This window comes from Primulina huaijiensis, chromosome 3, assembly GCF_012295235.1.
Source record: "Primulina huaijiensis isolate GDHJ02 chromosome 3, ASM1229523v2, whole genome shotgun sequence".
Taxonomy (NCBI): Eukaryota; Viridiplantae; Streptophyta; class Magnoliopsida; order Lamiales; family Gesneriaceae; genus Primulina; species Primulina huaijiensis.
Window position 1 is genome coordinate 5,400,165 of NC_133308.1, and position 17,437 is coordinate 5,417,601.

Sequence of the window (17,437 nt, forward strand, 5' to 3'; positions counted from 1 at the left end):
AATATTTTATCAGTTCGATTTATTCGATTTAAATGGCTAAAATCAGTTGGTCCAAAAAAATCGATTTGTTCGATTTCGATAATTTCGGTTCGGTTTGGACATATTGCAAGCCCCCTGCCATTTTTGAGGGGGGCACCTAAGCCCCCTTCTCGGTTCCCATTTTGCAACAGGACATGAACATTTTCGAATTATCATGGATGTCTATCCTCCGTAACAAAGATGCAACCAAATATGTGTCCACACTTCGCCGACGTATATGTTCGACCATGGAGCATTTTGAGCATCAGAACACAAATTCAGTGTCTACATCAGATAATCAAGGATCAATGTGTTCATCCTACAACAACTTGTTTGTGTAGTTTTTACACGCAAACTCAACTTTCAATATTGATCGACTCGGTAGATGAAGAAGAACGAATGAAGAAGCTATATTTGATCACCAAGCTTGTCGTCTGACTGATAGCAGATGCTCACCAGGCTTGTAGTCTATTTGACTTGTAGATAGTAAGGGCTTATCGTCATAAGTGATTGCATATGTTCGGTGTTTTAACTAAAGGTGTGACTAGTTGGAGTGTGTTAGTACAACAAGATTGTATAAATCAAAGTCTTCTAATAGAGCTTTCGAAAATTGAGGAACGAGAGACATATAAAGATTCAGTTATCGAACTTCCAAAAACAAATCTGTGTATTCATTTATCTGGTCTTTATATCATTGAGTCCAATAGAATCTTTCCGCACTTAAGAAATTTTTTTTTACTAGTTGTCTGTTGCACCCGACTGGTAGAGATCTTGGCTTTATTTGCTAAACCAGCTGATGTCATTTGCGAGTTATTAAACCGCAAATTTTTTAAAAGTATTTATGTGTTATAAACTCAATTTAATTATATAACTCACTCCGCCTACAAAAGCTCAAGTCCGTTCGAAACTTTTAAATAATCTATAAAAAAAAAAAAAAAGCACCCTCACTATCATACACACTCATTTTTCCTATTTGATCAGCTCTCTAACAAATGACATTGAGTTATTCTCTGACTTGAGTTTTGAAATGTCTACGTCAGTCAAACTTCGGTGCCTCTGACGTTTATTCGTGAAATAGGCGATGATGCACGAAGTTTTTATTTACTGGCTACTTAGACCCGTTTAAGAACCATGCGGATCTTCCTGCTCTGATCTCTATATGTAATTCAAACAATTACACTTTTGGCTACCTCAATTTGACACCGTTTTTGGGAACATGTTCACCTAGTCTTTGAGAATGAATACTAAATCACATACCTCTCGTAATGTTGTTGGCAATAGACGCTCACCTCTTGTAACCCGACCAGTGCCTGGGATGCAGATCACACGAGAAGCGTTGAAAACCATGTTAGAGGAGGCATCTGCCCATGCAGCAGCCGAAGCGGTGACACAATTGAACAGGCGATCACGAGATCTCTTGAATAGATTTTATGCGAAAGCATATTTGTACGACATAAAAGATGATGTCTACTACAAAATTTTTCGAATCACTGTATCAGGACGTGCACTTGCATGGTTAAAAAAACTACCTCCCGGAACCATTGGAATCTTTTAGCAGTTGACTCGGTGTTTTCTCCATCAGTTTCGATAAACAAAAATTACCCAAAGACAGCGGCTTAATTATTTACAATAATTTAGAAGGATGGGGAAATCTATGTACAACAGTGTACACAAGCTATCCACGAAGTTTCCCGTGTTAACCACGACTTGCTAACAAGATAATGCAGCATAAATTTCGCCATAGAAAATTCAAGAAATCAATAGCCAAGAAACCCTCAAAACACCCTAAAAGATAATTGTTGGAAAGGTCCAAAACATATATACGCATAGAGGAGTCTGTCGAGCCACGATCCTTGGGAAAATACGCTTAAGAAATACATCTCCATTCAGCGAATACTTAATTAAAATTTCATAGACCCGTGCAGTTTGTAGAAATGATCCAAGCATAAGAGGCACTACAAGCCCTACGAGAAAGCTAAACCGCTGACTATGTAAGAGCCACAACAATAAATTAAGTCACAATATATCTCACCACCCAAGTACTGGGTTTAGGACTTACCTTGAGACGTGTTCTTGGGAACATGATCCACTCCCAAGTATCGCGTGTTTGTCGGCAGGAACAAAATGAGGCCAGTTAGGTGTATTCAATTTGATAATTGAGTTGTCAAATTTGACTATAAAAATCAGACGGAAGTTACGCGTTTTAAACGCAGTTTCATACTGACAGAGGCTATATAAATAGAGCTCCCCCTTTCATTTTGAAATCATCCCTTCTTCGAGTTTTCTCTCATCTTATAACATTCTATAATATTTGTGAGGTGTTTGTTCTCCTGTATTAAGAGAGTGTGTGTTCTCTTTGGAAATACAGTGAGTGGGTTGTACACCGTAAAATATTATAGCGGAAATTCTTTTCATCTTGCCCGTGGTTTTTACCCTAATAATTTTTAGGGGTTTTTTACGTAAATATCGGTGTCCAGTTTATTCTTTATTTTCGGGTTTTATTATCTCAAATTACCGTATGTGGGACCAATAGTGTTTAGCATCATTTTATTGCTCATGAACCAACGATAAACAATATTAATCACATAAAGAAGTGATAGCAAAGATAAAAAAAATAAAAAAAAGTTCACAGCAAGTCATAACAATGATTAAAAAAAAAGAAAAAAAAAAGCGAGACTTAGAAATAAGTCATTTATACTATAATAAATACAACAAGTCATTTCATATGTCATAATGATAAACATAATATATACCCGATAGAAATTACTGAGCGGTCATAGTACAATTTGAGAAGTGTAATATTGAAAATAAATTATGGTAATTTTAAGAAAAAATGTTGGTGTAACAACAATTTAGAAAACAAAATATGGTGTCGTCTAGGTGGCAGAGTCTTTATATAATAGTGTGTATATATATATAAATATTTTATTTATTTTTGTCTCTCAAATATGCCTGTTAATAGATGTTTATTGCGATACTTGGACATCTTTCATTCTATGAACAAAATTTTAAATTCATAATTTTATCTATTTATTATTTTTTAATTTCTTCACTTCAATAAAATTATCATGTAAGTTACATATTCAAAGTTCCTCATGAGTAGCTAAAATCCAAAGTTGATACGAAATAGTGAACTTCTTGATATGATAATAAAGTTAATTAAAAGATAATAATTTATGTTTTATGTTATTTAATATTTATTTATTTTTTTATATTTATTTTCTTACTTAAGAATTATTATACCCCATTTATAACTGAAAGTTTTGATTTATTGTTGTTACATATTACACCAAATTATTTATACCATTTAAACGATAGCTCGGTTTTACCAACCGTTTAAATTAGGAACCTTGATTTGGTGTTTCAATTATATAACATAATAAATATTTGATAATATTATAAGTTTTAGCGTATATAATATAACAAATAAAGAAATAATATATATAAAAACAGAAATAAAGGTAATTATTATTTTGGAACAATTTAATCAAGTGGATTCCAATCATGTTGATTAATACTAACTTTATTAAAATATCAAGAATAGATCCTCTAATTTTGACTATTTAATTTAAGATTTGAACAAATAATAATAATCATTTAAGGCTTAGATAGTTAAAAGTAAAAAAAATTGATATTATATTGGGCTTGTAATTTCCTTAATTTCTTTATGGATACGACACTTAGACTCATAAAATTATATTACTTGTAGACAACCTGTTCTTGGATGTGTAACAATCAAAGTTGTAGCCTATAGCGACTATAAACAATGGATAAACTAATAAATAATATTAGAGTGGGTCTCATGTGAGACCGTCTCACGGATCTTAATATGTGAGACAGGTCAACCCTACCCATATTCAGAATAAAAAGTAATACGCTTAACATAAAAAGTAATATTTTTTCATGGATGACCCAAATAAGAGATCCGTCTCACAAATACGACCCGTGAGACCGTCTCACACAAGTTTTTGCCATAATATTATTTATTCAGAAAAATAATTGACCGACCTATGACAAAGTCAAATATTTTCCAAACTATCAGGGTGTGTTAGATTGGATGGATTAAATAAAGTTAAATAAATAATCAAACATTTATATAATGTTTGGTTAAAATTTTAAGATACTTTAATAATCATTTTGATCCGATTTAAGACTCAATTTTATGGATAATTATTTGATTATTAATCTAATAAAACAAGTGGGATATGCTATCAACACTCATCAAATTACATTTTTCTCCTCTTATTTCTTATTCCAAAACTTTGCTTATTACTATTTTAATTATTAATTAAATGCATATTTACAAATATATTTCTAATAAATATATTTAAATTAATTTTAATAAATATAAATTATAATTATAAATATTTAATTATCTATCAAATTATTTTAAGAATATTTATAATTATTTTAAAAAACAATAATATTGTAATTATTACTAAATTTTATTTAACATTCCAAATATTATTGCTATTTTAATTATTAAAGTAAATGCATATTTACAAATTTATTTCTAATGAATATATTTAAATTAATTTTAATAAATAATTTACCAATTATTTTAAGAATATATATTTAATTAGCACTTGGTGCATTTTGATCATTACAATAAAATTTACAAAATTAATCCATCATTTTAAAATTATATCAAACAACATGTTACTTATCCCACCATAATATTAATCTATATCTCTTATTTTTTAATCACTTTAATTACTAATCATTTATTTATTCCATCACACGTATCAAACGAAGCGTATCAAGATACTCCGTCAATGTCGTCTACTTTGTCTGGAACATCGGGCTCAATCACCATAATTATTTCTTAGCAACCGTGATAGTCTCTCTCAATCGATTATGACAATCAACCAAGACTTCATAATGAATCGAATTGTCGGTCTCTAGGTCGACATGATATTTCCTTGAAAATGAAAGGTGTCAAGATCCATACACAAATCATCGGGCGAGTCTATGCTCTTCCAGGAGTCATACACCTCCTCTCCTTTTTACTGACACGTATCCTACTATATTATTTTTTAACTTTCTCTTTCTGGTTTTGTATTGCTTTTTTTTTTTTTTAGAACGGTTTTGTTTTGCTTTAACCATGGTTTATTGGTTATTTTATGTTTCTGATTTTTTTTTTCTCTTTTTAATTGCTTTGATAAGTTTTGAGCTTCTGGTTCTTTCTTATTTTCTAATTTTTTATTTTTGAAAATATTTCTTATTTTTTTATTTTACTATCTATTTATTATTTGACTTTTTTCCTACAGTATAAAATTGAAAAACTCAATTTTGAGTGATTCAATTAAAAGTTTAAGACTTTATATGATAAAATTTAAATATTATAAAAAATTTATATTTACTAAAATTAAATTTGAACTCCTTATAATGCACAAAAAACTACATCATGATACTAAAAAAACGATGTAAATGATACTAAAATTCAAACATGATACAATAAACATAAAAACAATATATATTTTCCAACCAATAGATGAGTAACATCATGTTTTCATTGCAATATTTGAGCAAAAACATATTTAAGCAATGTCATTCAAAATCTTCAAAAGATGTCCAGAACTTTGAGGTCTTCAATTATCCTGTAAAAAAAATACACCCAATTTATAATAGTTAAAGACTTTATGTTTTATATAATAGTAGTATCCATATACATTTAAAACAAGGTACAAACCTGTAGAATGTTATGACATAAATATTGCATCACATTTGGAGTCAATCCACTTAAGTTGTTATGTAATCCATGTTCATGCTCTTTTGTAAGTATTATGTGAGTAATATCAATGTATTTAATTATATAATCAAACAACATATATATTTTTCACTTACCATATGGATTACCGAATTTAATGTTGGACAAGATAATTGAAATGGCAAATGATGAGGAGACATTTCTTGAGCTCCATTTTGAGAAGAATACGATGGATGAGTACTGTTTGTTCCTCCAAGTGAAGGTCCATCTCTTGCATGATGAATCTTTTCAACTCTACCCATCATATTTTTAGTTGTTCTTTCTATATATAAAGAAAAAGTATCATTTAAAACAACAATGAGTAGGTCTCATGTGAGACCGTCTCACGGATCTTAATCTGTGAGACGGGTCAACTCTACCCATATTCACAATATAAAGTAATACTCTTAGCATAAAAAATAATACTTTTTCATGGATGATCCAAATAAGAGATCCGTCTCACAAATATGACCCGTGAGACCGTCTCACACAAGTTTTTGCAAACAACAATATAACTAAAATGTTAAATTTGGATATAAATATTACCTTTCTTTTTCTTCCCTTTGGAAACCCAATGGCTTCGCATACTAGAGTTATTTATTCCCTTTGATCTAACAAAAGTAGGATCACGGACGACTGTTTGATTTCTTTGACGATCATCTTCACCAATATTTTCATCATTCACTTTCAAGTTCTCAAGCATGACATTCAACTCTGTCGAAAGACTTTGAAGCCCTCTTCTAATCAATTTTTTCGCATCAACATGAACCGTACTTTTTGTGATAAGATCGTAACAAAGTCTCATCATTTTATTTCTGTACACAACTTCCGACTCATGCTCGCTTTCCATACCAAAATTTTCACCACATTGTACTCTATTTCGAATTGTTTTCATCCATCGCATCTTTATGTATTTCTCCGGTATCTCATGCACATTCATAAATTTTAGAACAATCAAAATATGTCTACACAACACTCCAACAGGCTCAAAATAATGACAAGTGCATTTGATTTCATTAGTTTCAACATCTAGTGTGACGTTTCGAATCCTAGTTGATTGTCCAAGTGATCTTATAGCAAACTCAAGTGGATTGCCCATGAAAGAAGGCAGACTATCAAACTCAATGTCTAAAGAATTCACCAATTCTTTTTCAAATATTTTGTAGACTTCAAGTGTGTAAACAGATGCGGCATGTCGTAGCAATGGTTGATTTTTCACCAAAATTGCAGGAAATTTATGTCGACACTTGTAGTCTTCTTCACTCTCTTTTATCCGCCACCATTTTTGAATTTCTTGGAATCTCTTTACAAATTCAAAAAGAGTAAAAGTTTTTTTTTCCACCATCTTTAAAAATAGAGTTTGTGCATTCACTTCTAGAAGTAGCCTTAAGTCCAGCACAAAATCTATCATTACTGAATGATGTTGACCATTTATGTCGTATTTTGTACATTCCCCTTAGCCACGAATGGTTTTCAATAGCAAAATCATGAATCATTTTTGTCCACACTCCCTCAAATTCTTCTTCAGAATCACAAGATTGCATACTCACAATATGAAACCTTACGAGCCGGTCGCATCAAATATCTTTGACTTTCATCAACCATTTCATGATTATGTTCAATCTCAAAAATGGTGACTCTCCAATTTTCATTTTTTTTCCTCCGGATTCTAAGTCTTGCCTTACAATTGGTTCTTGTTTCTAAATTTTGATACACAGGTCTATTATTATTTGCACTCCGCTTTTCATCCTTTATTCCTTGGGATGAACATTCAAATTCTTTCATGTAAAGATCTTTAGAACCACTGAAATAAGNTTGAAATAAGCTTCTTTTCCCCTCCGAACACTAAAACCTTTCGTCTGTGCATACTCACAATATAATAAATATGCATCGTCAATACTTTTAATAGTTTGACCAACATCTAACCTTTTCTCAAATTCTTCAATTGTAGAATCAAGTTTTTTCTCAACATTCAGTGTCTCAAATCTTTCAGCTTTGTCACCTCCATCAGTGCAATTAACATCATTTTCATCATTTGACATCCAATCTATACAAATAATAGAGATAAAAAGTATCAATATAAAACATCCACCTGCACAATATAACTCAAATAATAAATAAATAAATAAATCTAGAAGTCATATTCTGAATCCAAAAATGTTAAGCACCCGACAATGTGTCAAAAATTTTGTTAAATCATGAAATTACTCTTAATATTCACACATAGTATCGAACCTGCACAAATAAAAATGCTAAAACTTAATGATGTTAAATATCATGACTCCACAATATTAGAGCCAAAAGAACCAAATCATTTAAAAAATAATAATTATTCAGATTTTATATATATTTTTATTAGGAATATATAATGAGTTTTTAAAAAAATCAAAAGCCAAATCTTCCCTTTGGCATATTCCTAGATAAAAAAAGCTAGATATTTCCAATATAATGCACGCAATCTTTCCATATTGTGTTATTTTGGAATCTCATTTTTTTTATTTTTCATTATGTTAATATTTCGTTCATATGCATGAATGGAGATAGTAATATATAAAGGAAAGTAACATCTGTGTTAGAAATAATGAAATAAATGACAGTTAATACATTAAAAAAACACTACAAAAATATACCTTCCATTACAAAATTACAGATGCAGTTGCGGTCGAGAAGGCGGGAAGAGGATGCTCGGTGGAGAAGCGGGAGAAAATGCTCATTAATTAATCTAATTTAGTGTTATGAAGAATGACGCATATTTTCTCTTGCCTTTACTTAACTATGGTTGGGCATTGAAAACATAAAAGAAGAACTATGATTAAAGCATTAAAAAAATAAGATAAAGAAATTTTAAAAAATAATACAATGGGACACGTGTCAATCAAAGAAGATGGGGTGCATGACTCCTGGAGTAGCATAGACTCACCCCAAATCATCTCGCCTGCGCCGCCAGGCGGCCGAAATCCACAATGCTGCCTAGGGATAGAAATTGAGCAGGGCGAAATGATTTGTGTATGGACTACCATCATCGTCAGGACCCTCGCTCACCACCACAAAATAGGAAAGAACTTGAAAAACCACAATCATCTTGTCAAAATATATCATTTTCATCAACTTTTCTGAACACGATACCTAACGTCGCCATTTCTAAGAAACCAAGCTATTTTTTCAAATCAAGCCAACTTTGAATTCAAAGCACGTAATTGTTTATAAATAATTAATGCACGGCTTGAATTAGTAAAAAATATTATGTTTGATTATGTATGCAATGATGTATAATTTTTTCTTTCCCGTACTTTAACTATAAATATTCATTTATTCTTATTCTTCATTACACCGAAAACAAAAAATACTCTCATCTACAATCACAAGTGTAGAACTGAAATAGATGATTTAATGTGAAATTTCTAGAGTGTTTACCCTTAGAAAGAATATGATTAGTGGAGAGAAAATGAGTGTTTAAATCAGAGTATTCTGAGTAAATAATTTGTATTCTCAATTTTCATGTTTTCTTTGTTATTAATTTATATGTGATCTCTTTGAAAGGATTAGAGTGAACGTAACCCAGTTTTGAAGTAAACCGCTATAAATATCGGTGTCCATATTATTCAATTTTTTTGATATTTCTTGTGATGTTCCGCTTCAATGATACCTCAAGTATTCCTTGATATCTCAACAACTGGTATCAGAGTGAGGCTTTCAAATACTATAGGAAGTTCTCATATTCTCTATGGTTGCATCTTAGTTTGAACTTTCACATCAGAAAAGGCTTTCTAGACAATATTAGGGAAGTGGTTTTTTTGTGTTCAGGATTTGTCTATCAATTTGTTGGTAGTGGTAACAAAAGATGGAGGTATGTACAAGTAAGATGATTAGCTTTAATGGCTCTAATTATCAACTTTGGAAAAATAAGATAAATGATCTTCTATTCGTCACCAAGATTCAACTATCGATGTTCAGCGAGTCTAAACCAGATGATAAATCAAACACTGAATGGAACTTTGAGCACCAACAAGTCTGCGGTTACATCTGAAAATTTGTCGATGACAACGTGTATAATCACATTTGTAATGAGACACATGCCCGTAAGCTTTGGACGAAATTGGAGACACTACATGCCTCCAAAATTGGCAACAACAAATTATTATATTTGAGCAAACTTGTCCAGGTTCAATACAAAGAAGGAACTCTGGTCGCATATCATCTGAAAGAAATTCAAAGATTCGTGGAGCAGTTATCAAATATGAGTATAAAACATGATGACGATGTGATAACTCTGATTGTGTTAGCTTCATTACCAAAGTCTTGGGAGACTCTGAAGGTATCACTCACAAACTCAAAACTAAGAGGATTCGTGAGTATGGACTTGATCAAGAATGACATCTTGAATGAAGAGATGAGGCAGAGATATCAAGGAGCATCTACCTCACAATCAGATGTTTTGGCTGTTGAGTCAAGAGGGAGAAACATGATCAAGAAAAACACAAATCAGAAGACAATGATAAGCAAGTCTTCGGAGAGATATGCCAACATAAAATATTATCGTTGTGGAGAAAACTAACATATTAAAAATTATTTTCAGTAACCGGAAGACAAACATGAAATATTTGATGAGCAAATAAAAACCATTGACGAATTCAATGTCGCACGAGCCAGAGCAGGATTCTGTAAATTTGACAACTGAGTAACTAGTTGGGTGATAAATAGTGGAACAAATGTCCACGTCACATCTTGAGAAGAATTATTTACATCCCACACACAAGGAGACTTTGGTGTGGCCAGGATTTGGAATAGTGACTTATCCAGAGTTGTGGGAAAGGGAGATGTGAGATTGAATACCGTTGATTGCTCTACACCGATCTTGAAAGACATTAGACATGTGTTAGATATGCACTTGAGTCTGATATCAGTCAAAAACTAGATGAAGAAGGTTTTTGCACGACCTTTCAAAATGGTTTCAAGAGGATATGGAATAGAAAAACAGGCAACAGAAGAAAAGTTTGTGTTTGAGTTGAATGTGCTCCACCCATAAAAGAAAAGTATGGCTTAACAGTAGACCACGCACTAAGGTGATAAAAAATGACCACCCCGGGGCGACATAAGAAAGGGAGAAAATAAATCTACATGGATATTTTTCGGGCCAAGAAGGAAGAGTTTTGTGGACTCTAATATGTGTACAAAAGGAAGAAAAAAAACCTAGATAGGGGGACATAAGATACACTATGCAGCCACAAGAGGGAGAGAGCGAAGGAAGAGAAGCATCCGCACGACAAAAGGGCAAGCGAAGAATAAGAACTCAACGACCTTTTCTCTTTTTTTAAATCTTTTTTTAAATAGGATTTAGGGGATTCCCCCAAACAATTATGTTTGATTTCTTGTTGAATATTGAATTTTATTCTTGAACATATTTGATTATGTTATTGTGTTTATTGCATCTTTAGAGCACGATCGACTTCGAAGTAATCTTATATGTTATAATCGAGATCGATAAAAGATTTTATAACATGATAGAGTAACATAATTCATGAATCTACAACTTGCATAGAGATATGAAGTTGGATGAATGAACAATAACTTAACATAATTGCTCAGTTGTTCAATAGTTATCTCCTGAATGGGTTCAGTGACAACAAAAACTTTGGTTGGAAGATTAGAGATAAATTTCTCTCCGGTTCTTGTTTCCAATTCAAACTTGTCTACCTTCAAGTCATATTTAATGATTTACTATCTTATCCTATCCGATGAGTCAAACCGTGCATTGCTAAGTTTTCTCAAAGTTAAACATGATACTATATACTATACATAGAATCATGTGTTTTTTACTCTTAGAACTATATATATTTTTATATGCGTTTCTCAAATTTAATTTAAACATTATACTCTATCTAAAAAATGTGTACTTTTTTTAAAAAAAAAAACGTCATCAACAAAAGAAAACTAATTAAATAGGATATTTGAATAATTAGACAATATAAAATACTTAACCTGGTTTCTTCTGCTATCCTACTTATAAATACTTTTGGCGACTTAGCTTCCCCCAACAAAATTTCAAATTTCACCTATGGAAACAAAATTCAACTCTCGATTTATGTGCAAAATTTCAGTTGAAATAATGCCATTTTTTATATCAAAATTATCAATATCCAATTTCTTGATTGATATCATAAATTACAGAACTCAGAATCAACAGCTCTGGTACTGTTTTATTTCTAATCATGTATTCCTAATGTTTCACTCCTGGAAATCTGGTGCCTTTTGGATTCCTATGAACCGAGCGTAATCAACCCATCTGCACAACCATTATAAGTAAGAACAGTTTAGAACTCGAGAATTTGAACATAGAATGCATAGAGAAATAAGGCCAAGAACTCACAATAGCGAACCAAAGAACGTGTTGCCTGTTCGCACAGCGAAGCAAATGGCACTCAGGAATAACTTGTGTTGATGCAGCATTGGCTCTAAAATCCTTTGCTCAATAACACCAGCCAGCATCTGGTATCTGTTTTAGTTAATGGATTTTTAGCTCATTTTATATGATTTTATCTAAAACCTGTCATGCGAGTTTGATCAGAAAGCCCAAGCTCAAAAGAGAGCCAGACAATACTTATACAAATCAACACGCCTTATTACGTACAAATTGGTTGGGTCGACCCTACCTTAGGATATTACCCTAAGGATTGATTCAATAGTCAAAAAGAAGTCACGTCATTTTTTCATGTGATGTAATGTATTGGTCCACTTGAAAATATAGACAATGGAAGATCAACTCAAAAGAACCATTTTTTCTAAAAGCTCAACCTTATATGAGATGAATTGATGGCAGTTCTTACACTCTTATGTTTTTTATCAGAAAAAACAACTTAGTACATTTCATTCACATACCGAAGGTTGCTGGATATCGCCATATAGACACCATATGCAACACTTGTTGACAGAATAGGAACATTCTCAACCTCAACCCCATGGGAGTTTTCGACCACCTTGCGAGCATTTATCATTGCATTTGTTACAACTGTACCTACCTGACCATGAAATGAACCGAAATTTCAGTTACCATCCAAGCAAAAGCCAGCGTAGGTTAATTCAAGATGAGAAATTACAAGAGATGAAGTAGTGCCAACAGCAAACAGCTTTGCACCATTGCGCTGCAAAAGAAGTTGAGGCATCATGAGATCGAATTGGGATTGAAATTTTTTTCATAAAAATTTTGAGCGAAAAGATCCCCTTACTGCTATGGCACCAATTCTCTGCAAAAGTGAAAACGAGGCTCCAGACAAAGCAACCTGCGTATGCATGGGATTTAGACTAACATTTTCATTGTTGGTTTTGTATACTGTATAGAAGAAAATATTAGTAAAGGCACACTTGAAATGCGTTGTCTGGACAGCTGTAAAAGAACTTAGCAACGCATCCAGCATCGAGTGCGAGAGGGGCTCGAAGAGAAACAGTGGGAGCAGGAAGGTATACAAGCATAAAGTCAGCTATAATGGCCATGACCTGAGCAGAAAACAAACCGGAAGTATAAGTCAAGATATAAGATTTGATTCAATTTAAGTACATCTTAATGCTCGGGATCGAAAAGTCCCATTTACATTATTTTCATCAACTTATTATCAAGCTCTATACTCCAAGCTAAGTGAATATACAGGAATTGATACAAGAAGCTCTGAGCTATTGATCATACCACATCAGCAAAAACAATCTCCAGCTCATTGAAGAAGTTTTCCTTCCTACGCTGGTATTCTGCCGCTGTCTAGAAAGTAGAAACGTAAAATAAACGATGATTACCCGGCCAGCGGATTAATAATATCATTCCTTAAAATAAATTTAGGAAAAAATCATACTACATAACAGGTGGAGGAGGAGAATGTTGATCTGTTCCAAGTGAGAAGTTTACAGTTGACAAGGCGAGATTGAGGTAACGTTAGGCACAACCCGAAGGTAATAGAAGATCAACCAAGCAGAGAATGAGCATAACTCATAACAAGGAGTAAAGTAAAATAAGATGATTATATGATTAAATTTCAATATGGATTTCTTGAACAGATCAAGTATCACACAATGACATATAATATTATCATATATAACGATCAAGATCCGACTTTCGAAGCTAAACGCTTCTGTCAATGCTACACAACGTTCATCCACATTCCACCCTGTCTCTGGACTTCACCTCCAGGCCAAAAAACAAAGTTTACATTTTCAGAAAATTTTACCAAGATTTACAGATGGCCCATTATTTGAATTGTGTAGAACTGATCGCGCTAAATCTGCTAAATATCTATATACGTAAAAAAGCATAGTAAGATTATAAATTCGTTTTTACGAAATTTTCACGTACCTTGGTGAACAACCCAACGCCACATTCAATGCCAACTTTAGTCAAGAACAAATCGTCGGCCAGCAACCTCTCCTTGAAACCTCCGAACTTCATCAACCATGAAAGCAACCCGGATCTTTCGAAATCGATATACCTCGAAACAATCGATCCGGGTATTCTACCATCTTCTATGGCAGCCTTCAAATCCTTAGGCAAGCCGTCGAGATTCCTCCCTGCCTCCGCTAACGCCATCAAAGCTTCATCTATGTTCTTCTTCTTGTTATCATCGCCGCTCCCTTCATTTCCGTCGTTGTTGTCGTCTCCCCCTCCCGCTCCCCCTCCACCTCTGATGCCTCCGTTCCCACTATTGCCACCCCCGGTGGAGAACTTGGCGCTGAATTCAGCGTTAGCGGCAGCGGCGGAGTTAACTGAGAAAGTTATCAATAAGGGGCGGCGGGAAATGGGAGTCGAAGATAGTGAGAGAAGGGTGGTGGCATTCGGGTTAAGGGAGTATGGTGGAAGCGAGGGAAAGAGGTCGGAGGAATAAGATCGCGGCCGTGGTGTGAAGCAGCTGAGGGAGGTGGCGAACGACATCGCGGCGAAGGCGTTTGCACACCTCTGTCTCTCTTTCTAGTCTCAGCAAACTTTTCCTTTTAAGACAGCGCCGCCAATCACTGTCTCCTGATTTTCCCAATGCTTATAATTTGTATATTGTGTATGATATACCCGTTTGTATAAGAAATTACAATTAAGAAAATGTTTTTTTAAAAAAAAGTGTTTTTTTAATTTTTAACTTGTTTGAGTGGGTTCTAGTGCTTAAAAAAGTACTTTTTTAAGTTGAAATTAGAGCTTTTTATAAAGTCCTATTTTAGAGCTTTTTTAATAACCTAAAAAACAACATCTACCAGTAGCCTCCTCTCAATCTTTTCTCCATTCTTCTACAAGGTACTATTTTTTTTTTCCGTCGAGGTTTTTGTTCGTTCATTTTTTTCTGCTTTCTTTTTGCTGCAGAATGTAAACTCCCTATTCATTTACGTCTGTATTACGTATTATGAATTAGATAATTATGTTACAATTCGGTCAATGATCCGATAAATCCAGGAAGTCAAGAAGGGGAAAGTATTTGCTTATTCCATTTTTTTGCAACTATATATATAATATTCATCAATTCTTGTGTATTACGTATATAATATTATATTAATTAAAATATGTTATATACCATAATATTATTGTAATATTATTTAATCCTTGTTTGTATTACTTTTTCATTTATGATATTGTGAATTAGATAATCTATTGTTTTTTATGTTTTATTTTTTGAATATAGAATGTATTCGAAGTTAGCTCATAAACGAATATTATCAAATCCAAGTCAATTACCTAGATATACGATTGAGACTGTTGAACCTGGATTTGTTGTTGATGGNAGGTCAACCTGCTTCAGTTAGAAATGTTCAAGAGCGTTTTCAACACTCGGGGGAAACTATTTCAAGACAGCTTCACAGCGTTTTAGAGTCCATATGGAAGTTGTCGAGAGATATCATCAAACCTATCGATCTTAATTTTACAGATGTCCCTGAATATATTAAGAATGACAAAAGATATTGGCCTTATTTTAAAGTTTGTATAGGGGCTATTGATGGCACACATATATGCATCTGTGTTCCGCCTAGCAAGCAAATAGATTTCATTGGAAGAAAAGGGTATACTTCAACAAATGTTATGGTTGTATGCGACTTCGACATGTGCTTTACTTTTGTATGGGCTGGTTGGGAAGGTTCTGCTCATGATTCTAAAATTTTTAAAGAGGCTATGCGCAGAGAGAGATTGCATTTTCCACTCCCACCTGAAGGTTTGATATTAACATATCTTATATGTTTTTTTAAATAATTGTTAGATAAATATTTACATTTTAACTCTTATTTTTTGCAGGTAAATATTATTTAGTTGATGCAGGTTATCCTACTTTCAAAGGCTTTATGGGACCGTATAAAGATACTAGATATCATTTACCTCAATTTCGATTGGCTCCAAAGTTCATATCAAAAAATGAAGTATTTAATTATCATCATTCCAGTTTAAGGACGGTTATTGAAAGAACATTTGGAGTGTGCAAAGCACGATGGAAGGTATTACAAAATATGCCCACATTTTGTCTAGATACTCAATTTAAAATTATAGTGGCATGTTTTGCTTTACACAATTTCATAAGGCGATACGATGCGGCTGGAGATATTCTTGAACAACTCGAAAATATTGATGATTTACAAGAAATCGAGCAAGATGGTGAAAATGTTTATGTCCATGACAGAGGTACGAGATGGCAAGAGCCAACACAAGAAAATATTACGGAAATGAAAGAATTGAGAGATGACATAAGAAATTCACTGCCAATACAAGGTCGACATTGAACTATTAGTTTTTATTTAAATAAATTAAAGTAGAATGNAATCTACTCCAAAAATATAGCTTACAGCCAACAAAAGGAATTGATATCTATGAAAAGGTGGGATTATTTTTGTACATGATGGGTCAACCTGCATCAGTTAGAAATGTTCAAGAGCGTTTTCAACACTCGGGGGAAACTGTTTCAAGACAGTTTCACAGCGTTTTAGAGTCCATATGGAAGTTGTCGAGAGATATCATCAAACCTATCGATCTTAATTTTACAGATGTCCCTGAATATATTAAGAATGACAAAAGATATTGGCCTTATTTTAAATATTGTATAGGGGCTATTGATGGCACACATATATGCATTCGTGTTCCGCCTAGCAAGAAAATAGATTTCATTGGAAGAAAAGGGTATACTTCAACAAATGTTATGGCTGTATGCGACTTCGACATGTGCTTTACTTTTGTATGGGCTGGTTGGGAAGGTTCTGCTCATGATTCTAAAATTTTTAAAGAGGCTATGCGCAGAGAGAGATTGCATTTTTCACTCCCACCTGAAGGTTTGATATTAATATATCTTATATGTTTTTTTAAATAATTGTTAGATAAATATTTACACTTTAACTCTTATTTTTTGCAGGTAAATATTATTTAGTTGATGCAGGTTATCCTACTTTCAAAGGTTTTATGGGACCGTATAAAGATACTAGATATCATTTACCTCAATTTCGATTGGCTCCAAAGTTCAGATCAAAAAATGAAGTACTTAATTATCATCATTCCAGTTTAAGGACGGTTATTGAAAGAACATTTGGAGTGTGCAAAGCACGATGGAAGGTATTACAAAATATGCCCACATTTTGTCTAGATACTCAATTTAAAATTATAGTGGCATGTTTTGCTTTACACAATTTCATAAGGCGATACGATGCGGCTGGAGATATTCTTGAACAACTCGAAAA

At 33.0% G+C, this 17,437-nt stretch overlaps 2 protein-coding genes across 3 annotated transcripts; both read right to left on the minus strand.

The window, feature by feature from the left end:
- Nucleotides 1–5,045: 5,045 nt before the first annotated feature.
- On the minus strand, nt 5,046–8,683 carry LOC140972136 (protein FAR1-RELATED SEQUENCE 9-like). Of its 2 annotated transcripts, XR_012174439.1 has the most exons (4): nt 8,398–8,683; nt 7,694–7,814; nt 5,866–6,050; nt 5,046–5,618 (listed from the first exon to the last, which is right to left on the minus strand). XR_012174439.1 is itself a non-coding variant. In XM_073434603.1 (3 exons), exons 1-3 carry the CDS (start codon nt 7,176–7,178, stop codon nt 5,610–5,612), a joined length of 1,059 nt encoding a protein of 352 aa, XP_073290704.1. In that variant the 5' UTR covers nt 7,179–7,277; the 3' UTR covers nt 5,046–5,609. The 2 variants fall into 2 exon arrangements, 1 of the variants encoding a protein (XP_073290704.1); XM_073434603.1 differs by lacking the exons at nt 7,694–7,814; nt 8,398–8,683 and adding an exon at nt 6,314–7,277.
- Nucleotides 8,684–11,852: 3,169 nt separating this feature from the next.
- On the minus strand, nt 11,853–14,769 carry LOC140973319 (protein RETICULATA-RELATED 4, chloroplastic-like). The gene is made up of 8 exons (XM_073436014.1): nt 14,103–14,769; nt 13,446–13,514; nt 13,127–13,258; nt 12,991–13,044; nt 12,862–12,906; nt 12,644–12,783; nt 12,135–12,260; nt 11,853–12,050 (listed from the first exon to the last, which is right to left on the minus strand). The coding sequence occupies exons 1-8, from the start codon at nt 14,673–14,675 to the stop codon at nt 11,993–11,995; spliced, it is 1,197 nt and encodes a 398-aa protein (XP_073292115.1). The 5' UTR covers nt 14,676–14,769; the 3' UTR covers nt 11,853–11,992.
- Nucleotides 14,770–17,437: the final 2,668 nt, after the last annotated feature.

Excerpts from the sequence above, each read along its gene's own strand:
- LOC140973319 (XM_073436014.1), bottom strand. The coding sequence starts at position 14,675 with ATGTCGTTCGCCACCTCCCTCAGCTGCTTCACACCACGGCCGCGATCT. Across the intron at positions 12,784-12,861 it reads TTGGCACTACTTCATCTCTT|GTAGGTACAGTTGTAACAAA; the intron begins GTAATTTCTCAT and ends TTTCATGGTCAG. Across the intron at positions 12,051-12,134 it reads ACGTTCTTTGGTTCGCTATT|ATGGGTTGATTACGCTCGGT; the intron begins GTGAGTTCTTGG and ends ATGGTTGTGCAG.
- LOC140972136 (XM_073434603.1), bottom strand. The coding sequence starts at position 7,178 with ATGATAGATTTTGTGCTGGACTTAAGGCTACTTCTAGAAGTGAATGCA. Across the intron at positions 6,051-6,313 it reads CAAAGGGAAGAAAAAGAAAG|AAAGAACAACTAAAAATATG; the intron begins GTAATATTTATA and ends CTTTATATATAG.